This window comes from Camponotus vicinus, unplaced genomic scaffold (genome assembly GCF_025532165.1).
Source record: "Camponotus vicinus isolate PSW18456_S1 unplaced genomic scaffold, iyCamVici1.0 SCAF_14, whole genome shotgun sequence".
NCBI lineage: Eukaryota > Metazoa > Arthropoda > Insecta > Hymenoptera > Formicidae > Camponotus > Camponotus vicinus.
Window position 1 is genome coordinate 6,255,009 of NW_028141950.1, and position 19,316 is coordinate 6,274,324.

The 19,316-nt window shown below is 38.6% G+C and overlaps 3 protein-coding genes and 2 non-coding genes across 9 annotated transcripts in view; 1 reads left to right on the plus strand and 4 right to left on the minus strand.

The window, feature by feature from the left end:
• LOC145965212 (constitutive coactivator of PPAR-gamma-like protein 1 homolog) overlaps window positions 1-4,149 on the minus strand; it is a 15,689-nt gene extending 11,540 nt beyond the window's left edge. For 3 of the 5 annotated variants that reach the window (XR_014436649.1, XM_083088603.1, XM_083088605.1), the window contains exons 1-11: window positions 3,980-4,149; window positions 2,893-3,357; window positions 2,596-2,768; window positions 2,404-2,517; window positions 2,095-2,241; window positions 1,633-2,002; window positions 1,225-1,482; window positions 760-1,140; window positions 533-671; window positions 298-423; window positions 35-152 (exon numbers count right to left, since the gene is read on the minus strand). Coding sequence is in view for 4 of the 5 variants with exons in the window: in XM_083088603.1 (XP_082944729.1) it covers window positions 35-152; window positions 298-423; window positions 533-671; window positions 760-1,140; window positions 1,225-1,482; window positions 1,633-2,002; window positions 2,095-2,241; window positions 2,404-2,517; window positions 2,596-2,768; window positions 2,893-3,106 (2,040 nt within the window). In the remaining variant the exon portion in view is untranslated. The remainder of the gene's footprint in view (window positions 1-34; window positions 153-297; window positions 424-532; window positions 672-759; window positions 1,141-1,224; window positions 1,483-1,632; window positions 2,003-2,094; window positions 2,242-2,403; window positions 2,518-2,595; window positions 2,769-2,892; window positions 3,358-3,979) is intronic. The other 2 variants (XM_083088604.1, XM_083088606.1) reach the window with 2 other exon arrangements.
• Window positions 4,150-6,618: 2,469 nt separating this feature from the next.
• Gp93 (heat shock protein 90 Gp93) lies at window positions 6,619-10,274 on the minus strand. Its single transcript, XM_083088608.1, has 4 exons — window positions 10,109-10,274; window positions 9,926-10,021; window positions 8,877-9,483; window positions 6,619-8,731 (listed from the first exon to the last, which is right to left on the minus strand). The coding sequence occupies exons 1-4, from the start codon at window positions 10,152-10,154 to the stop codon at window positions 7,129-7,131; spliced, it is 2,352 nt and encodes a 783-aa protein (XP_082944734.1). The 5' UTR covers window positions 10,155-10,274; the 3' UTR covers window positions 6,619-7,128.
• A 3,029-nt stretch (window positions 10,275-13,303) lies between these two features.
• Window positions 13,304-17,874, plus strand: LOC145965215 (calcyphosin-like protein). Its single transcript, XM_083088610.1, has 5 exons — window positions 13,304-13,682; window positions 15,479-15,634; window positions 16,016-16,193; window positions 16,333-16,542; window positions 17,043-17,874. Exons 2-5 carry the CDS (start codon window positions 15,480-15,482, stop codon window positions 17,142-17,144), a joined length of 645 nt encoding a protein of 214 aa, XP_082944736.1. The 5' UTR covers window positions 13,304-13,682; window position 15,479; the 3' UTR covers window positions 17,145-17,874.
• An 886-nt stretch (window positions 17,875-18,760) lies between these two features.
• On the minus strand, window positions 18,761-18,831 carry Trnag-gcc (transfer RNA glycine (anticodon GCC)). The gene has a single exon. It is a non-coding gene; the product is annotated as a tRNA-Gly (tRNA).
• Window positions 18,832-19,158: 327 nt separating this feature from the next.
• Trnad-guc (transfer RNA aspartic acid (anticodon GUC)) lies at window positions 19,159-19,230 on the minus strand. The gene has a single exon. It is a non-coding gene; the product is annotated as a tRNA-Asp (tRNA).
• Between the last annotated feature and the right edge of the window lie 86 nt (window positions 19,231-19,316).

Here is a 19,316-nt window from a genome sequence, read left to right on the forward strand (position 1 = left end):
GAAACTAACAGCTGTAAAAATTACTCGATCTTACCTGCAGATCTTGTAAATACTGAGCATTCATAAGTTCTGGCGAGAAAGCTTGCGCGATGAAGGCATCCAGCTCTTGACGGCGTAAAATTTTTATCTTGTCGGAGAAGGACATGATGTATCTGCGAAAGAAACAATATCAAAGATTTATCCGTCTAGGATTAATTTAGGTCTTGGTTAGTTTTTTAGTTTTCATCTATGAATAAATAAAAATAATATAGACATGTATTATACAAGTAGATTAAAACAATTGTAACCGATGTTTACCTCAAGACACAAGCCATGACCAATAGATGTTGCGGAACGTACGAGGTATTTAATATGAGAGGCGTGTCCGACCTCATGCAAGTTAGGAATCCCCTAAGTCTACGCCGCTTATCATCTATAACTGTGCTAAAGAACAGGAAATTTTGTCAATTTACAGACAAATTAACTTACATAACACTAATTAAATAATTACATGCGAATTTCTTCGATTTAATTGAATAGATAAATTGCTTACCCAAACCATAAACGTTGTATTGTGGGAACGCCCCAACCAATCTGTTCTGCCTTCACCAATTCTGGAGTCTGATATGGATTGTTCTTGGACCATACCCATTCCTTTATTATCACATCTGGGACTTCGACTTTCTCGCTGTCTAGTGAGCACAAATTCGCGCAGAATTAGGGTGGATTTAATATGAATGGCTTCTCATAATAGTGGCAAAATTAATGTATGATACTTACCACCCTTTTCTTTACTCTTTGTAGCTAGATACATCCGATGATGAAGATTGAACAGAATCGCATATACCATTTGTCGGATTGGTCTGTAAATTACGTGAATGGAAGGGAATTCGCGATGGTTCTCATCCTCTAACAGGACCGGCAATTTGATTTCGCCTGCGATAAGAATTTGATAGATGTACGGCGACATCAGTCCCTTCTGATGACGCTCCGAAGCGGTACGCATGACCTCCGGCGATGTGACGGGGATATTGGCCGTCTTTTCCGGCTGCCTCGCAGAATCAGCCGTTGCGTGGGAAGGTGACGTTGCAGAGGAGCTACTACTCGAACTCGACGAGCTTATCAGGAGATTGTGAGTACCGTTGATGGCGTGTCCATCACCTGTTGGAAGAATTTCGGATGTTTAGTTGGAGAATAAACTCTCGATAAACTGCCAAGTCGCATTTATTTGCTTTACTAGCATACTTTGTTCATCCTCTGTGCGTATGGCGTCTTTATCAGAGTCTCCGTGACTCTGAAGCCCGGGTGGATCGATCACAATTTGCGGCGCTGCTTTGGCATTAGCGGTCGCCTGTTTGTACGCGTTCAAACTCTCGCGTTCGCTCTCCAGAGTTTCGGACGCGAATCTCGATGTTTCCAAGTTGGAATCACCTTCCGAGGCTGATGGCGTGTCTGACAGATTCGACTGAGCCTGTGAGCTCGGCTTGGAATCTAATTTGTGAACTGAAAGAGATCGAATATAGAAATATTTCTTTTTTTAAAAATATTTTATAATACTTGGGAGAAAATATTTTAAAGAAAACTTTAGCAATTATTTAATTTTTACAAACGATAATCATACATTGAAAACTTTTCTCTTTTATGCTGTCTTACCTCTTGTTGGTTTCACAGGCTTATAGTGTAGAAATCCCTCTTTTGTTCCATTCAAATAATATTGGACCGACTGTCTCAATTTAGAACACCTTGGGTCGGAGGTGGAACCGAAGACTTTTTGCGAAACCACATCCAACTCCACGGACGAAAGTTCCCTGACAAAGTTTGCAATTGTCTTGATCATTTGTTCGACGCTCGTCTTGTTTAATACGTTAGTGCTAATGTTATGATTCTTGTAGAAATCAGCCAAGTCACTTTCGGTCAATATGTAATTGCCAAGTAAAGCTGCTAGTATACACAGCCTGTCGGATGGTATGTTGAGGGCTTTAGTGAATTCAGAGAGCATATATTCCTTTGTGTCAAGAGAACCCTGTTGGAAGAAGAGAAAAATTTTTTATATATTGTAAATTAATGTTATAAAAAATATAACTTTGACTATTTTATTGCTAAAAACATCTATACCTTGTATGTAAGCTTCAATTGTTCAGACGAAAAGTATCGTGGAGGGTCAAATGCAGCGTATTCTGCATCATCAGCTATCAGCCCATTGTAATTATTCTCGCGACAATACGCAATGACTTCCTGGTGATGGTCGTCCATGCTACACAACTGTCAAAAAATTAATATTGTTGATTTAGCCAATGTTTCATAATTTTTAAACTTATTGTACATACATATTTTTATATTTCAATCAAAATTTGAAATGCGTGATGATTATAAGTGCAAAAAAAAATATGATAGAAGAATGAAGACAGATGTTTGCTAACTTACAACTGTGACATTCAAATGCCTAAGAGCCATGCGTAAACTTGTCCTTAAACATACTGGTGGAGTCCACCAGATTTTCGGCGGCGGCGTACCTTTCGTTGTTATGTGTTTCAGGACCTTGATAGTTTAGTACAATAGTTTCATAAATCTCAATTTTTCTCCATTTCATCCAATGGCATAACTGCAGAGACTTACATTGTTAACTTTTGCGCGCATTTGCAATTGATGTTGCACCCAATCTGCTCGCCGGAGAGGCTCGAAACATCCATTAAAGAATACAGCTATTTCTAGTCCTGACATCTCCATCGCTTGTATGAGAACCGCAAGAAACTGGAGCATGCGATTCCACTGTCCGCCGCAAGCCCAATCTGTGAGTTTTAAAACCATATCGCATTAATTTAAGTAAAATACAGTTTGATCGGATGCAGATAATCGATCTGTATATCAACTTCATCAACGAGAACCTTGTGAAATTCATCATCTTATAATCACCTGAGAAGAATCCACCGTACAACCGGTCCAAGCAGCACTCCCCATCGAGAACTAGCCTGAATTTACCAAAGGTGTGCAACTGTTGTCCCTTAATTACACGATTACGTTGTGACTTTTGCGCAACCACACGTGCAATCTTCAACAAATCTATAGGCACAGATCCACCTTGCATGCAATTGCTGTCCAGGAAAGTTTGCAAGTCTTGAATGCCCATGTTTACGATATTCCTGAGTTGCGCTTTGCAGTCACCAATCTCCGCACCTTAATTTGTCCTCAATTACTACTCTTTATGCGGAGAGTGTTTCGCTGTCTTCCTGGATCTTCCTTTACCTTTGCGTCACAAGACCAGCAATGCGTTTCCTCTTCTACGTCAGTATATTTTGAAGAATATTTATATATGTATGTGTGTATGTGTGTTTGCCTTAATATCCGGAGAAACCCAATTCCAGTGTCAAAAGCTGCAATCTGCAAAGAAGGGAAAAAGCTAGCTTGTCAAACTTTCGAGTCAAATATATATAATAATCATCTGTCAGTGTCACTAGTCGACATTCCAGGGCGATTAACGCGCCCAGGTACTCCAGGAAGAGAGAAAGAAAGGTGGAAACAATCGAGGCTCGACCGCCCACAGGCGCCCGCCCCTTCGTCTCTCTTCCCCCTCCCCTCGCGCCAAACGGGACAAGCCGAGAATGCCCCCCTCGGAGACCACGAGAACAATAGGATGGTCAGGATCCCGAGGGACCGACGCCATTTACTTTGTTTATACCGGGTGTCTGGGTGTCCGACAAACAGTTCCCGAGCAGCGACCGGTCGACTCGTCCCACGGGGCGGATCGAGGTCGACTGGTCTTCGGCTGGCCGGAAACGAGGGGACGAGGAGTCCCGGTCGAGCGACCAGGAGCCGCTCCAGGTCCCGGGGGTCAACGTCGTTTCGTCGGGTTAGGGAAGAGAAGAGTCCTCTTCCCCCCCGGGAAGGGGGGCCGGGGCGTGCGTTCGCGCGGATTCGCGGCCACGCAACCAGATAGTCGAGCGATATCCGCGCGAGCCGCCCGAGGCGAGGTCGAGGGCCGGGGTCGAGAGAGTTTACTTACGTCAAATTAGCGATAATAATCATCGTGGCCCGAAAGAAACACAAAACACACGGGCCTTTCGGAGTTGGAGGTGACGTCGAATCGAAAACGGAAATGAGCACCCTGGTCCCCCGCTGCCTGCTGGTCCCCACAAAAGCGCGCACGACCGACGACCGTCCCAGGGGCCACGCTATTGGCCGACCGGTGGCGTCTCCTCAGCAATGGCGGCCGGAACTACGCGACGCGTCGTTGTTTCAAAATTCGCCGGCATGCACGTGTGTATGTCAGGCATGCACGTGTGTATGTCAGGCATGCACCCATACAGCACGGACTATTGTTGTTACATTGCAGCATCACAATATTGCAGCAATATTGCTGCAATGTAACCAGCAATGGTCTGTGCTGTCCCAGCAAACACCAAGTAACATTTATATAATTGTTATTTGGTCTCATACAGCACAGAACATTGCAGTAATATTGCGGCAATATTGCAATGTTGCTGCAATGTTACAGCAATATTAATAATATTGCTGCAATATTCTGTGCTGTATGGGTGTGTTTGCTGAGATATGGATATGAACGTAGGCGTGGAAAATTCCTGGTATTCGAATCCCATACAGCACTGACCATTATTGTTACATTGCAGCAATATTGCAATGTTACAACAATATTAATAATATTGCTGCAATATTCTGTGCTGTATGAGTTGTTACAATGCAGCATAATATTCCAGCAATATTGCGATGTTGCTGCAATATTGCTGCAATGTAACAACAATAATTTGTGCTGTATGGGAATGTTGGAGATTTCTCGAGAGAGAGATTAAAGTCGTCGATTAGATTGACATCCGAAGATGTCATCGACTAGCTGGAAAATATGCTAGGCGATTCCAGCGCGGACATCTTTCCTCAAAGCTGACAATGGCATCCTGGATCGAAGGATTGTCGAACGTGGTTAAAACCTGTTGCTGAAGAAAATATTGCTAGAGATATTTCCTATGATCGAGTCCATTTCCATTGGAAATGGACTCGATCATAGGAAATTTCGCAAATAAATTTAGGTTAATACAATTTCGATAAATTACTCAAGAAAATTCAAATGTTTTGATTTAAAGTTAAGCTCCAGTGAATATAGATTTTTCTTGAATAACAAAGAAATTGCATCAGGCTTTTTTAAATCTTTCGATATCAAGGCTGGAGTTGCTTTAATCAAGATTTAATCAAACTTATACGAAAAACTACATTTCTAAGTAAAACATATATTTATATATTTAACCTAGAAAAATTTCATTAATCATCAAGTCTGATAACATTGAAATTATACCATCTTAGCACTGATAAAAAAAAAAGAATATTTTTATTAATTTTTTTTATAGGACTTTAATGAAATCGTGTCCTTTACAGGAGGCAGGTTTCATTCTTCGAGGCAAAAATGAGAGGAGGCAGACTTCACAGGCCCAGATTGTATTCATTGTTTAGTTTCATTGTGTGAAATGCTTGACCAATGATCAAGAAACGTATCGAGATCCTTTGTTTTGATCCATATTTTGATTGGCCAAAGGATACAAAGGATTTATAACGCTAAGTGGGATGGGCCATCCATAGCATTGGCCAGCATCGATTGTTCCTTGAGCGAATCAGAAAAAGGAATTTTTCTTTTCCTTTGGAAGAGGCAAGCTTACTTAGAAAAGAATAGAGAGCCCCACTAAGTAGCTCCATTCTTCTCACGAGAGCAAATATTTTTCGTTTTGTAGATTAAAGAAAAAGTTTATATTAGATCCTATACTTTTTTTATATTTGTCACTTGCCATCCCTAAAACAATTTCATTTTCTTAGAAAATATATCTAAAAAAAGTTGATTAATTCGGATTCATTAAGTACATATTTATTGACGAAAAATAAGTCTGAAGATCCTAAACCATTTCTTGTGATGCTCGATGAAAAAGGAATTATATGAAGTAAAATTGATTTAATCAAATCTTTTTTATTTAGATACATGTCTAAAGAACGTAATTAATTAAGTGAAACTTATTTAATAAATCCTCTTTTGATAAGTAATATATTAAAAAAAAATACTACAGATTTCTCGACTTATTTTTCATCAAGGATTATTTCATCTTGCTATAAATTTTTTGGGGACAAGTTAATTTACATCCTATGTATATACATTTATTTTATATAAATGTAGATTTATTATTTATTTATAATATTAAACTTAGAATAAAGCAAGAATTTTTTAAAACTTTAAGTATTTATCGAGATCATGTATACATTTTAGAAAATTTCATCAGATCAATACAAAAGTTGAGATATGTAATTTTCGATCAAAATTGAAAATACTTGAGCAATATTAATTTTGATAAATATATTAGGCCTCTCGAAAAAATCCAAGGAATAATCATAACTTTGCTTTTAATAATAATGCATAGAAAAAGTTTTATTAATTCTCTCATTCTTCTTGAAACACATAAATACTTGGCATGTTTTACTTCTCGTTAGTGTATTTAATGCTATATTTTCTTGCACTATACGACCTTGTAATTTCCACGTTCGCAAATATTAGCAATAATAACACTTGTCTTTCAACTGATCATTCTCAAGATCCTTGTTTCAGGACTTAAAGATGGATATGATACACAAACTGCGTTATCGCATCAATAGTATAGATATATATATCATTTTAATATAATTTGCATATTTCATGTACAAATACACATTCACACGTACACCACAAACATACCCATACGTCAGTAACGCTTCAGTCAGTGCTCTCTTTACGTTACTCTAAAAGAAGATGGAAGATCAAATGAAAGTAATAAATTAAATCCTTTTAAAATGCACAATTTCTCGTTGGTATCGACGACAGAAATATGATTCAACAAAAAACAAAACAAAAAAAAATATATATATGTATATATATCGCGATTAACGGCGTCTCATGTAAAAAAAAAAAGAATTTAGGTACAGTTCTTGCGCGTTTTTGACAACAATGACAGCTACGAAAACTTTGCAGGACACCATGTTGGATCAACGTACTTATCAAGTGTTGTGTATATTTAAATTATTTGTAGACTGACGACGAAGATCGTATCTTCGAGGAAACTTGGGGTAACTATACATCGTATAGCTACGTTTCTAAAATATTGAGTCCTTCAAATATCGCTCTTATCATTACAATTCGTCGTGCTCCCCGTCTTCCATATTTTTCTCATCATCGATGTCCGATGGCTTCTCCGTCTCGGCGTCGCCGCCCGCCGCTTCCTCCATCTCCTCTTCTTCAGGTACCTCGTCGACGGAAATGCCCAGGTTCCTTCGCATCAGCTGTTCCACGCTGTTGGCGAAGTTGGCGGTCTCCCGCAGCATGTATCCCGATCGCAAAGTCGCTGTGTGGAACATCATCACCGCGATGTCCTTCGCTGTCTGGTCGGACGTGTCGACTTCGATGCGACGCAGCAGTTCCCGGATGAGCGGATGCCTCGGGTTGATCTCCAGGGTCTTCTTCTGGTTCATGTAGTAGGACTTTTGCGGGTCGTCGCTCTTCTGATGCGCGTTCGAGATCGCCAATCGCTCCATATTGCCGGTCCAGCCGAACATGGTGGCGACCAAGGCGCAGGGCGAGTCAGTCAGACGCTCAGACACTTGCGCTATGTTGATGTATTCCTTCAGGAGGTCGACCAGCCACTTGGTCAAGGGCTCGAACGTCGTTTTGAGCTGCTCCATTTGCTCCTTTGCCCGTTCACCTTCGTCGAGCGAGAAGCCCTCCTTCGCCACGTTTTGGAACTTCTTACCATCGAATTCGGGCAAGCCCGAGATCGCGTACTCGTCCACCGCCTCGGTCAGGTACAGTACCTCGTAACCCTTTTTGTTCAATCGCTCGACGAACGGCGACTTCTGCACCTCTTCCTCGGAAGCGCCGGCGATATAGTAGATGTACTTTTGATTGGACTTCATGCGGGATACATAATCGGCTAGGAAAGTCAGGTTTTTCTGCGTAGACGATTGGAACTGTAAGAGCTTGGATAGTCTCGCGCGATTCTGCGCGTCCTCGATGATGCCCAGCTTGATGTTTGTGCTGTACTCTTTCCAGAATGTTTGGAAGTCCTCCTTGTCGAGCTTCTTGATCATGTCCAATACTTTTCTGATGAGTTTCTTCTTGATGACCTTGATTAACTTGTGTTGTTGAAGGTTCTCACGCGAAACATTAAGCGGTAGATCGTCGCTATCCACGATACCACGAATGAAAGACAAATAATTCGGCATCATATCGGTGAACTTATCAGTGATGAAGACACGTCTGACGTACAGCTTGATGTTGTCGGACTTGGTGCCGTAACGATTGAAGCTGTCGCTCGGTTGAACCTTCGGGATGAACAAAACAGACTTGAATGTGACTTCGCCCTCCGCGATGAAGTGTATCTTTGCCAGAGGTTCTTGGTTATCCTTGGTAAGCGTTTTATAAAATTCATTGTACTCTTTCTCTTCGACCTCACTCGGCTTTATCGTCCAGATTGGCTTCGAGTCATTCAGCAATTCCCAATCCCATACAGTCTTGTCCACCTTCTTGGATTTCTTCTCGTCCGCATCTTCCACCTTTGTTTCTTCGTCGGCATCCTCCTCTTTGGGCTTGTCTTCCTCTACATCTTCCTCGTCGACTTGCACGACTTTGCTATTCCACAAATATATAGGGAAGTTGATGAACTGCGAGTATTTCTTCACCAAGTTTTTAATTGTATCCGGTTCCAAGAAGTCCAGTGCTTCATCCTTCAAGTGTAAGCTATAAAATAAGGAATGGAATTATTTTAGTACAAATACAAATTGGAATGTGTGTATATATATGAGATTACACGCTATTTTTATTCTTATTGCAAAACTTTGCAATTTGTTTAAAGATGTGATCTTTTAAAGATTGTACAACTTACCTTACGGTCGTGCCTCTCTTCAAGGTATCTCCGCGTGGATCTTCCACAATGCTATAACTAGAACTGTCAGACTCCCAGATGTACTGTTTGTCATCATTGTGCTTGGTGGTAACAACAACAACATTCGCGACCAAATATGCGGAATAGAAGCCCACGCCAAACTGGCCAATCATATCGTTCATATCCTGAGAGCTCGAAACCTCTTGCATTTTTCCCAAAAATTCTGCCGTACCAGATTTCGCGATGGTTCCAAGATTGCTCACCAAATCTTGCTTCGTCATGCCGATACCAGAATCCATAATATGCAATATTTTGTTTTCCTTATCGGCTTTTATTCTGATAGCCAATTCACTGTTTGTATCCAGGACGTTCTTATCAGTAAGAGACAACAATCTGATCTTGTCGAGTGCGTCAGACGCGTTTGAGATCAATTCCCTGAGATAGATTTCCTTGTTGCGATACAAAGAATTGATGATGAGCTTCATCATGCGGTTGACCTCAGTCTGAAATGCAAATTTCTCAGACTTTTCTCGCAGTTCCTTTATCTGAGCTGGATTTAAACCATCAATTTTTATCGCTTCCTCTTCCCTTTGTACCGCTTCATGATCTGCATTAAAATATAAACTTTTAATTCAAGCACAAACGTTTAACAATATTTTTACAAATAAACCCAAGAAAGACTTGTGTGAAAAGAATACAATCAAAATACAAAGGAATACAATACAAAAGAATAAAACTCGTATACAAATGAAAGAAATAACAGGATTTTTTTATCTCGATCTCTTTTTTGCATCTGAATGTTCCAATGCTTATTTTTGCTTAATCCATAATAGATATAAATTCTGTATCAGAGAGCTTACGAAGGTTACGGAACAGAGTTTACCACAATATTTGAATAATATTTTCATCTTATTTGAATATTCTTATTAATAAATTCTCATAATATTCTTATTAAATTCCAATCGACTCCTTCCACCTGTTACAATATTTTTCGCGCAGAAAACGCACAGTAACTGCAAATTTCAACTGTTAAAAAACAAATCATGTACCTGTTCGCGATGCCTCGCGGCTGGCGCCGAGGTCGTTGTCCACGGTTCCCACATCCTCGTCGGCCTCGTCGACGTCATCCTGGGCCAGGACGAGTCCTAAATGGCAAACATAAAGAAAAAAGACACGTACAGTCATGGCACTTCTCTCCCGAGGAGACGAGAGGATCGCCCTCGTCGACTTACCCGAGAACAGGAATAGTCCCGCGAAAAGCACGAGAAGCTTCTTCATCGAGGAAGACGCTTAGATTCGAAAGGAGAGAAAAGAAAGACGAAGTATCCTGGATGAGCTCGCGAGTCGCTCCAACAACCTGACGCTCCGCTGTTTTTTCACCGACTGTCACGAAGCTGCCGCGACAGCGGCGCGATATACGCGTCGCCGGCCAGGCGGCCGGCCAATCACGAGCGACCACGCAGCACGCGGCGGCGAATGGCGAGCGCGCCGGGTGGCAGCCCCGTCCAAATGGCAGCGCGCGATTGGTCCGCGTCGTCTAGCCTATTACACGTCTGCTGTTCCCGCTGTTCTAGAAGATTCACCTCGACGGCGTCGGCCGAGTTATCGGAAATCGAATTATCGGCAATTGTGCCAATAATTTCGCCCTCTCTCCTCTCGATTGCAATTCTTGCGCACGAGATCGTCGGCTAGATTATCGAGGCAGGTTGAGATTTTTTAAGATTATTTCATTTAAGATTACTTAAGTTAAGATTGTTTTATTAGTTCACGTTTTGTTGCGAGCGAACGACTGAATTATCGATGTTTTATCGCAAAACAAGAGTTTCGAGCGAACGTGTTTGTCGATTTGTATTTCGATTGTTGTAAGAAATGATGAAATAATTGACAAGTAAAATAGATGACAATTGCGTGGGCGATTTCTGTCAATAAAATGCCGATGACAGCTGATGAGGAACGAGAAATTTCGTTTGGTAAAACAGGTATACTTCATTATCGACAGTCGGTAAGTAGGAAAGTTACTATCACTTTTTTCTTCGATTGATGATAATTCATTTAGCGCGAAATTATTTGATAAAATAGACTTAATTAAATTTATAATTTTTAATTTCCTCGCAAAAGATATTTATCATTTTTCTATCACGAATCATTTGTTTGTATTTTATTTGATGAGAGAATTATTTTTTTACAGAGTTTACTTTGACAATCCAGGATTTATTTTGACAATATTGCTGCTTCGAGGGATCGCTTTTTTCTAAAAGCCATGTCATGTTATGCTCGAGCACGTGACTCACTTTAACGTCAACTATGACATGTCTGGACACGTGTTTTATTTCATACTCCGCTGCTAATTATCAGCCTATGAACGTAAAATGCAAATGCGAGGGTTCAAGAACGCGAAACATGTAATATACATATGCACATGTATGTGATAGCAACACTAGCAAGAGGCAATGTGTTAGCTCTACATCGTGTGCATTCGACTCTAGACGAAGCTGATCAAATATGTAGGGTAATTTATCTAGTTCGTGGACTTTCTGTTGCGTCCCGTTCGATCTGCGAGCGACTATCGATATCAAACTCTAATCACGGGTCAAGGTGACATTATCGCGCATTGAAACGAACAGCGAGATGATGTATATATTGATACAATAATAAGCGTATTAATCATTTGATTTGGCCATCAAGCCAGGAATCTTGTCTAAAAATTTTGTCAAAATATTCAAGACGTATTCAGGGTGTCTTGAATCGTGAAATATTTAAAAATTCATTTTCTTCTGATAAATAATTAATTATTCTAAATAATTGTAATATCAGAAAAATGCTAAAGAATAATTAATTATTTATCAGAAGAAAATATGGAAAGTGAATTTTTAGTGATTTGACAATTTGAGACATCCTGAATACATCATGAATATTTTGATAAAATTTCTAGACAAGATTTCTGAGATTTTCCGGGAATTATATTAAATAATTTTCAAATAATACTTTGCATATTTATTCATCTTGTCTTGAATCATGAAATAATTAAAAATTCACTTTCCATTTTCTTCTGATAAATAATTAATTATTCTAATAATTGTAATATCAAAATAATTGTAGTATGAAAAAAGATGCTAAAGAATAATTAATTATTTATCAGAAAAAAATATGGAAAGTGAATTTTTAATGATTTGACAATTTGAGACACCGTGAATACGTCATGAATATTTTAATAAAATTTCTAGACAAGATTCCTGGGATTTTGCCGGGAGTTATATCAAATAATTTCCAAATAATACTTTACATATTTATTTGCGAATGAGAGACTTGATCGTCGAGCGAGTTAATATATACATCTCGATATCCTCTCTCTATCTTTTTCTTTCCTTCTCTGATGGAGGGAGAACCGAAACATTGTGCGTGAGAATAAACGAAACTACGAGAACAATGACCGGATATACGAGCAGTTCAGTCGAGGCTTCTGCCTTGTTGTCATCGCAGTTTATTGTTTAAGACGATTATGTGATTTGCAACGCAACGAAGCGTTAAACGACGCTCCCTCGAACGAACGCTTCAAAGATGCGATGTCTCGCGATTAATGGAGCGAGAACAGGGCGAATGTGTTAGTAATAGAATGGAAAACACACACAGGAACACGGTCGAAATTATTCTCTAATTATTTAAGAAGAAACTAAAATAATTTTCTTCTCTATAAATTTATTTTTGCAAATCGCTTGTCAAGAAATAAATTCTTGAATAATCAAAAAATAAAATAAAATCAATTCTTGAATTATTCAAGAATTATTTCTTGACAAGCGATTTGTAAAAATAAATTTAGGGAGGAAAAAATTATTTTATTTTTTATGAAAAGAATTATTTCAATTATTTTAAAATATCATATGTGCGTATGTATTTGCAAATATTATATTTATATAATACAATTTTATATTTAATTATATTAATTACATTCAATTATTTTTATTAATTAATATATTATAATTATATTTAATTATATTTAATTATACAAATTTTAATTGTATTATATAAATATTATTTTTACATATTTATTATATAATTATATAATCTAAATTAATTACAAATTAATTTTATAATTTCTACAAATATAATTAAATACATAAATAATTTAATGAGCGAGATGCAAATACATAACTAAATTAAAATTTTATAAATACATATCAATAATAAATTTACAAACTTATTATATCTTCCTCAAAGATCTATTGATATTTTAAGATATTCTGCCAATTATTTATATTCATATAAAAGTAGTTATTTTTGCAGATAATAAAATTAGATCTAAATTAAGTAAAAAAGAAAAAACCATACATATCGTTCAACGATCGTAATTACTTAAATCATTCTAGATCGGAGCGACCGACCACCAAATCGTGGGTTCGAGCCCCGGGCCGAGGCTTCTCCAGTTTCTCTCCAATCGTCCGTGCAAAAGACAATCACGATCGACCGATCGGTCAATCAATCGGTCGATCACGCGTGCAATCGTCGAGGTTCGCGATGCGCGTGTGTTGTGACACGCCGGTCGTTATGGATACGTCGCGACGTATCCCGGGGACCAATGTATAGCCACTTCCCACACGTCGTCCAGGGTGTGTACATAATGTGTGTCGTCGTCGTGTAGAATTCGCGACGATCAGCTATGCCGAAGGACCGCCACTCGCCTTCCGGAACTCTTGGAAAAGACGTCGCGCCGCCGCAGCCGCTGAAGAAGAAGACGAACTCGGCCGGTTTCCGCTTCCTCCCGTGAACCCGTCCGCGTCTTCCGCTGCTGCAAGCTCTCCGGAAGCCGAGGTGAGTGATTCCGCGAAAGGAATCGAGAAGGAAAGATCTCCTCGTGATTTACATACGTGAGTTATCCCGATAAACCATCTTCCTCTGCGCTTTGCATGGACCATTTGCAAATAAGGAGGGTCTACCTAGTGTTTCTAGAGGTATTCCGTCATCTATCGTGGGTTCCTCATCACGATATTTCAGTAGCTAAGCTGATCATCCCCATTTTTTGGCCAACTTTTTAATTTTAGTACCAAAACATGTGTCATTTCTGTGCCAATCTTCTAGAATTAAGAACTTTACAAGAGGTGGAGCTGATCAATCTGGCTCCTGAGAAATTCATATCGCTACATCATTTGAATGAATGGATCCTCTAGAGATATAAGCTTTCTGGAGGAACCTGAAGAATAAAATTTATTTAACAGTATATCTTTCTTTCATCTTCATCCGGAAGTCGTGATGTTAATAAATTGTAACTGAATGGCAGACCCTCTCAATCAGTATGTTTTATCACCCTATTTTTTCTCTGTTCTTGGAAAAAAAAAATACAACAACCTAGTGGCTATTTTCGCGAGTATTCAAAGCATCGTTCCTCGTTTCCTAAATACTTAATATCGCGTCGACGACGACGACGTTTCGCTTATCAACAAAACGACAGGCAGGTGAAACGCCGAGTCGATATCGTTATGAGGTCCTTGCGCTGTTCTCATTATCGTATAAAAACAATGTCAATGTGTAAAACATAGTCAATGTCATCTTGCAGCTCTTCAAACTTCCTGCTTTATCTAAACACATTATCTTCAAGTTCTAACGAGGAATAAGATTGCTTTAGACCTCTGAAGATATTTCACAGCTAAATGAAAGAGATTTTTTTAGCAAATGTTGCAGAATCTATTCGAAACAGCCGTAATTAATTTAATGTGCTTTTAATTTAATAAAAATTGAGCCATGTTTGAGCCATACGCTTTGGGTGTAGATTTTATTTATTCCTGGTGAAATTAAAAAGCGAGAAGAGTGCCTGGCAAAGTGTTGGTCATCAACAAAGCTCTTGTAATGAAGCCTTCAAAGTGGATGGCGCGATCCAAGGGAGATGATCCATGAAATAATTAAAGACTATTAACGAAAATAACCGCAATGTTCCACATATAAGGGTGGTCGATGACATCGAGGGCACGGTGTAAAATAACCGGCATTATTGTCAGCTTAATGGCAGGAAGGCGGTTAATCAATAACCCAGTTTTCATCCATTTCCACCCACGATAGTAAATAAAAAAGGGAAGCGTAATCGCTATCGCGCATCGTTATGCAAGTGCAAAATATTTCATAGGCGTTTATATAGCCTATACAGCACAGAAAATTGTAGCAATATTGCGGCAATATTGCAATGTTGCTGCAATGTTACAACAATATTAATAATATTGCTGCAATATTCTGTGCTGGGTACCCATATGCAGAAATATTGCAGCAACATTGCCGCAATATTGCTGCAATATAACAATAATGGTCTGTGCTGTATGGGTAACCCAATATTACGATGTTGCTGCAATATTACAATATTTCCGCAATATTGCTGCAATGTTTTGTGCTGTATGGGTAACATTCTCTCATCAATTCCGCGCGTTATGTCGCTGATGATCAACTTGTCTGGTTGGAATCTGTGATCAGGAATTTTTTTTTACTCTCTAAGCTTCTCCTAAACTCTTATCTTTTTATCTTCAGCGGCGTTGTTTTCTGACGCGACTGTCTCTCTTTCTCTCCTGTCATGTCGTGACCTGACTCATACCTGTCACGTGAGCGAATGACGTTTCCCTTTCTAGCATGTTCAGCCTGAGGCCCCAGAGTGCTACCACGAGGCAGGAGACTGAGATGATTAACAAGGCCCAGCGGGCCATACACAACACAACGGACTCCATCGAGAAGCTGCGTCTGCTCTGCCTGGCTAGAGGTGCCAACGGCATCCTCGGTCTGGGTAGGTAAGTCCCCAGAGTTCTTTTATTTACGATGTTATTAGCTAATTAGGTCGACGTTACGCAACTCCAGATCTCGTCGATGCGCAAATTTTGTTGAAAACAAGAGATCAATATTTAAATCTCTTTATTTCTCTCTCTTTCTCAGCTCTTTCAGGCTGATAATAGATATTTGTATGATTGATTTATCGATCGATGATTGATTGCAGAAAGAAAGAATATAAAAATAAGTTTCGAGCCTATCCAGTTTGTAGTGTTTGTCACACACGATTAAAAATAGATGATACGATTTTTGCCCGATTCGCGTGCATGAATCAGTTTAACGTCGCCGTCCTCGACCTTTGGTCGTCCCATCTCATCTCGTGGCTAATATTTCCCTTTTTTCAGAGTGTTCCGTCGTATGGACGAAGATGGCAATAAGAAGCTAAATGAGGAGGAGTTCAAAACGGGTATACAAGAGACGGGTATAGATCTGGAAGAAGACGAGATTAAGGAGATCTTTGAGAAATTCGACACCGACGGGGATGGAAACATCAGCGTCGAGGAGTTCCTCGTCGGCATAAGAGTGAGTGTTCTTGATTTATTGGCACGATTATATATTTATAAAAAAATATTTCATTTCATGGAAATCGCGTTTAAAGGTTGACCAAAGTATTTAAATATTAGGTATAAATTTTCTCTAATAAAATCATCTGTCTTGTCAGCCACCGATGTGTCAGAGCCGGCGAAGCGTGGTCGAGCAAGCATTCAACAAGTTGGACAAAACCGGGGACGGTCGGGTCACCATCGACGATCTCAAGGGGGTTTACAATGTCAAATGTCATCCGCGTTACATCAGCGGCGAGGAGAGCGAGGAGAGCATTTTGAACAAGTTCCTCTCGAATTTCGAGCACGGCGGCAACGAGGACGGCATTGTGAGTATTTCTCGCGTGAATTCAATTCTTTGGGAAATTCGCCAACGAGCGAGATGTCATTCGATCGAATTTATTAGCCCATACAACTTCACTGGATGAAATTAACAGCGTGTAGACTAGCCGAAGGGCTGATAAACTGTGAACCTTCAGCATGTTTACAAATTAAAATATTACAAATTAAATGTAATTAAAATTATAATATAATTAAAGATATGCTCTTTAATTAAATGTAATTAAAATTATAATATAATTAAAGATATGCTCGTTAATTAAATGTAATTAAAATTGTAATATAATTAAAGATATGCTTTTTAATTAATTATAATTAAAATTATGTAATTAAAGATACATTTTTTTAATTTATAAAAGAATCTCACCTTATCTAGGCTCCTTGTTATAATAATATTGTACATTCGCGTACTTTTAGCGTCATATCCATGATATACATATTGTAATTTGCGTTGTAAGCAATCTCATCTCGATCTCCTTTTTTGTTGCAGGTAACCATGGAGGAATTCATGAATTATTACAGCGCTATCAGTGCGAGCATAGATCACGATGCGTACTTTGACCTGATGATACGCAACGCTTACAAGCTGTGATCTTCGTATTTCGTGAGATGATTCATGCGTCCGCCTGTTCGCTGTGCGAATCAACAGCCTGCAACATCGTTGCGTTCAGCTAAAAAAAAAAAAAGAAAAAAAAATATATAAATTAACATATACAATATAAAATATACATATATTAGGTGCTACGTTGCTGAGTGTGTCTTAGCTTGTCATTAGACTTGCACGTATTTTTGCTAATTGCAATCTACAAGTATGCTATTTACAATGTTAATCGCCTAGTTGACCGAACGATCAGAGCTAAAACGGCTATACATATGTAACTTTATTTACTTATTAATCGTTATAATTCACCGTGACATTCTCGGTCGAGGAGAAGAGGCGCGCGCGGAGAGACAGAGAAGGAGGAAAGAAATTCACCTTAAAAAGCTTGTTAAAAATTGACCTCCGCTATAGTTTCTTCTTTCCTTGTCTTTCCAGTTACACGTTATAACTTGAGTTACTCGACATTATTGTATCGGACAACTGTCTAAAAATTTGTTTAAACCGAGGAAAGAGTTGTTGCTTGCGAATGCCACTTGTTCGGCAGTCTCTTCTTCTTCTTCCTCCTCGACGCTTTATTAGTTATTTATAAATAAAAAAGTTGGTTACAGGGTCCAATTCCACGGTGCGATTCGCGACGAAGGTCGTATACACGTGCACTCTTTACTTACGTGTCTCTTTGTAATCGTTATGTTTATTCCGCGAATAAATTCTTGCGAATATACGACATGATTTATAAATATTTTCACCTTTGAATATCTAATTTTCTTTTTTCCATGCAGCTATAATTCTGAGGCAGCACATGTGTCTTTCTTTTTTTGGTCTGCACATTAATCGTCCAAGTTTCATGTAAACTATTTTTTATAACGACAGAAATCAAGAATGAAGAAGAAAAAATGCGATTAATTGGTCGACGATTAGTATGCAATCAGTGTATTTTCTAGGAAGGGAAATATCTCGCTTGTAATGATGAGCGATTCTACATAAGTAACATGATGAGTGATCATCGCTGACAGAACATATATGGATAACGCAATTCGCATAAATATGGGCGGAATTGCAATTAATACAGATAAGCTCGGCTTCCCTGATCTGGGGAATGAGAGCGAGCGATGCTTCCTGTGTCAATGTTTCACATCCGTGAAATTCTGCGACCTGAATTATTTTTAATTACATCGTAAATTGTGACGTCTGTTCAAAAATATGCGAATGTAACATATATTTATTATTCCTTATTTATTATTAATGAAACTTTCAACTGATGTAAAGCGAAGTTTTTTTTAGTGACGAGGCAACTCTTACGTCACTCGATATAATTTTGTTTCATTTGCATTCAAAGTCCGTTACAAGCGATCTTTGTTCGTAGCGCAATAATATCGATAAGTGATCGTTAAGTAGTTAATGATTAGTCGTCGCGATATGATATAATTTGAGAGACTAAAATATCTTCGAGAGATATCTCTCTAAAATATTTCCTCCGACGAGGATTTTTAGTTCCTATGAGTTTATGATTAATATTTATGAAAGCATGCCATTCTAAAATTATATAATATTATATAATCGCACGAATGAGAATTTAAAAAAAATTATATGTAATAAAAAAAAAAGACTGCATCGGCCGGGAATCGAACCCGGGCCGCCCGCGTGGCAGGCGAGCATTCTACCACTGAACCACCGATGCTTGATATACAATCGTCTCTTTAAAATGTATAAGAGTTAATAGTATGAACTAAATTCGACAATTTTTTTAAATATATATTTTTTACGATATATATTGCATTTCTAATTTTATATACTCTTGCAATTTATATCACACATATCTGAAAGGTAATCCTGGTCCCTTTAAAACGTGCATTTGAAACCTGCGTCCAAGTATCATAAAAAAAAAAAAGAAAAAGAGCATTAAGATTGACAATTATAAGAGTAAAATTTTATAATTTTATTCTCTGGCAACTACATTTGCATTACCGATTATAATTGTTTATTAAAAAAATAAAAAAAAATAATCCTCCCCGGCGGGGAATCGAACCCCGGTCTCCCGCGTGACAGGCGGGGATACTGACCACTATACTACCGAGGACTTCACGGTAAAGCTTCGCTAGTTAGTGGTACATATTCAATAATAGCGAGTATCTACAGAATAAAGATTTTCTAGGTTTATTAAAA

Excerpts from the sequence above, each read along its gene's own strand:
- Gp93 (XM_083088608.1), bottom strand. The coding sequence starts at position 10,154 with ATGAAGAAGCTTCTCGTGCTTTTCGCGGGACTATTCCTGTTCTCGG. Across the intron at positions 10,022-10,108 it reads GGGACTATTCCTGTTCTCGG|GACTCGTCCTGGCCCAGGAT; the intron begins GTAAGTCGACGA and ends TTTGCCATTTAG. Across the intron at positions 9,484-9,925 it reads CCGCGAGGCATCGCGAACAG|ATCATGAAGCGGTACAAAGG; the intron begins GTACATGATTTG and ends ATTTTAATGCAG.
- LOC145965215 (XM_083088610.1), top strand. The coding sequence starts at position 15,480 with ATGTTCAGCCTGAGGCCCCAGAGTGCTACCACGAGGCAGGAGACTGAG. Across the intron at positions 15,635-16,015 it reads GGCATCCTCGGTCTGGGTAG|AGTGTTCCGTCGTATGGACG; the intron begins GTAAGTCCCCAG and ends CCCTTTTTTCAG. Across the intron at positions 16,543-17,042 it reads GCGGCAACGAGGACGGCATT|GTAACCATGGAGGAATTCAT; the intron begins GTGAGTATTTCT and ends TTTTTGTTGCAG.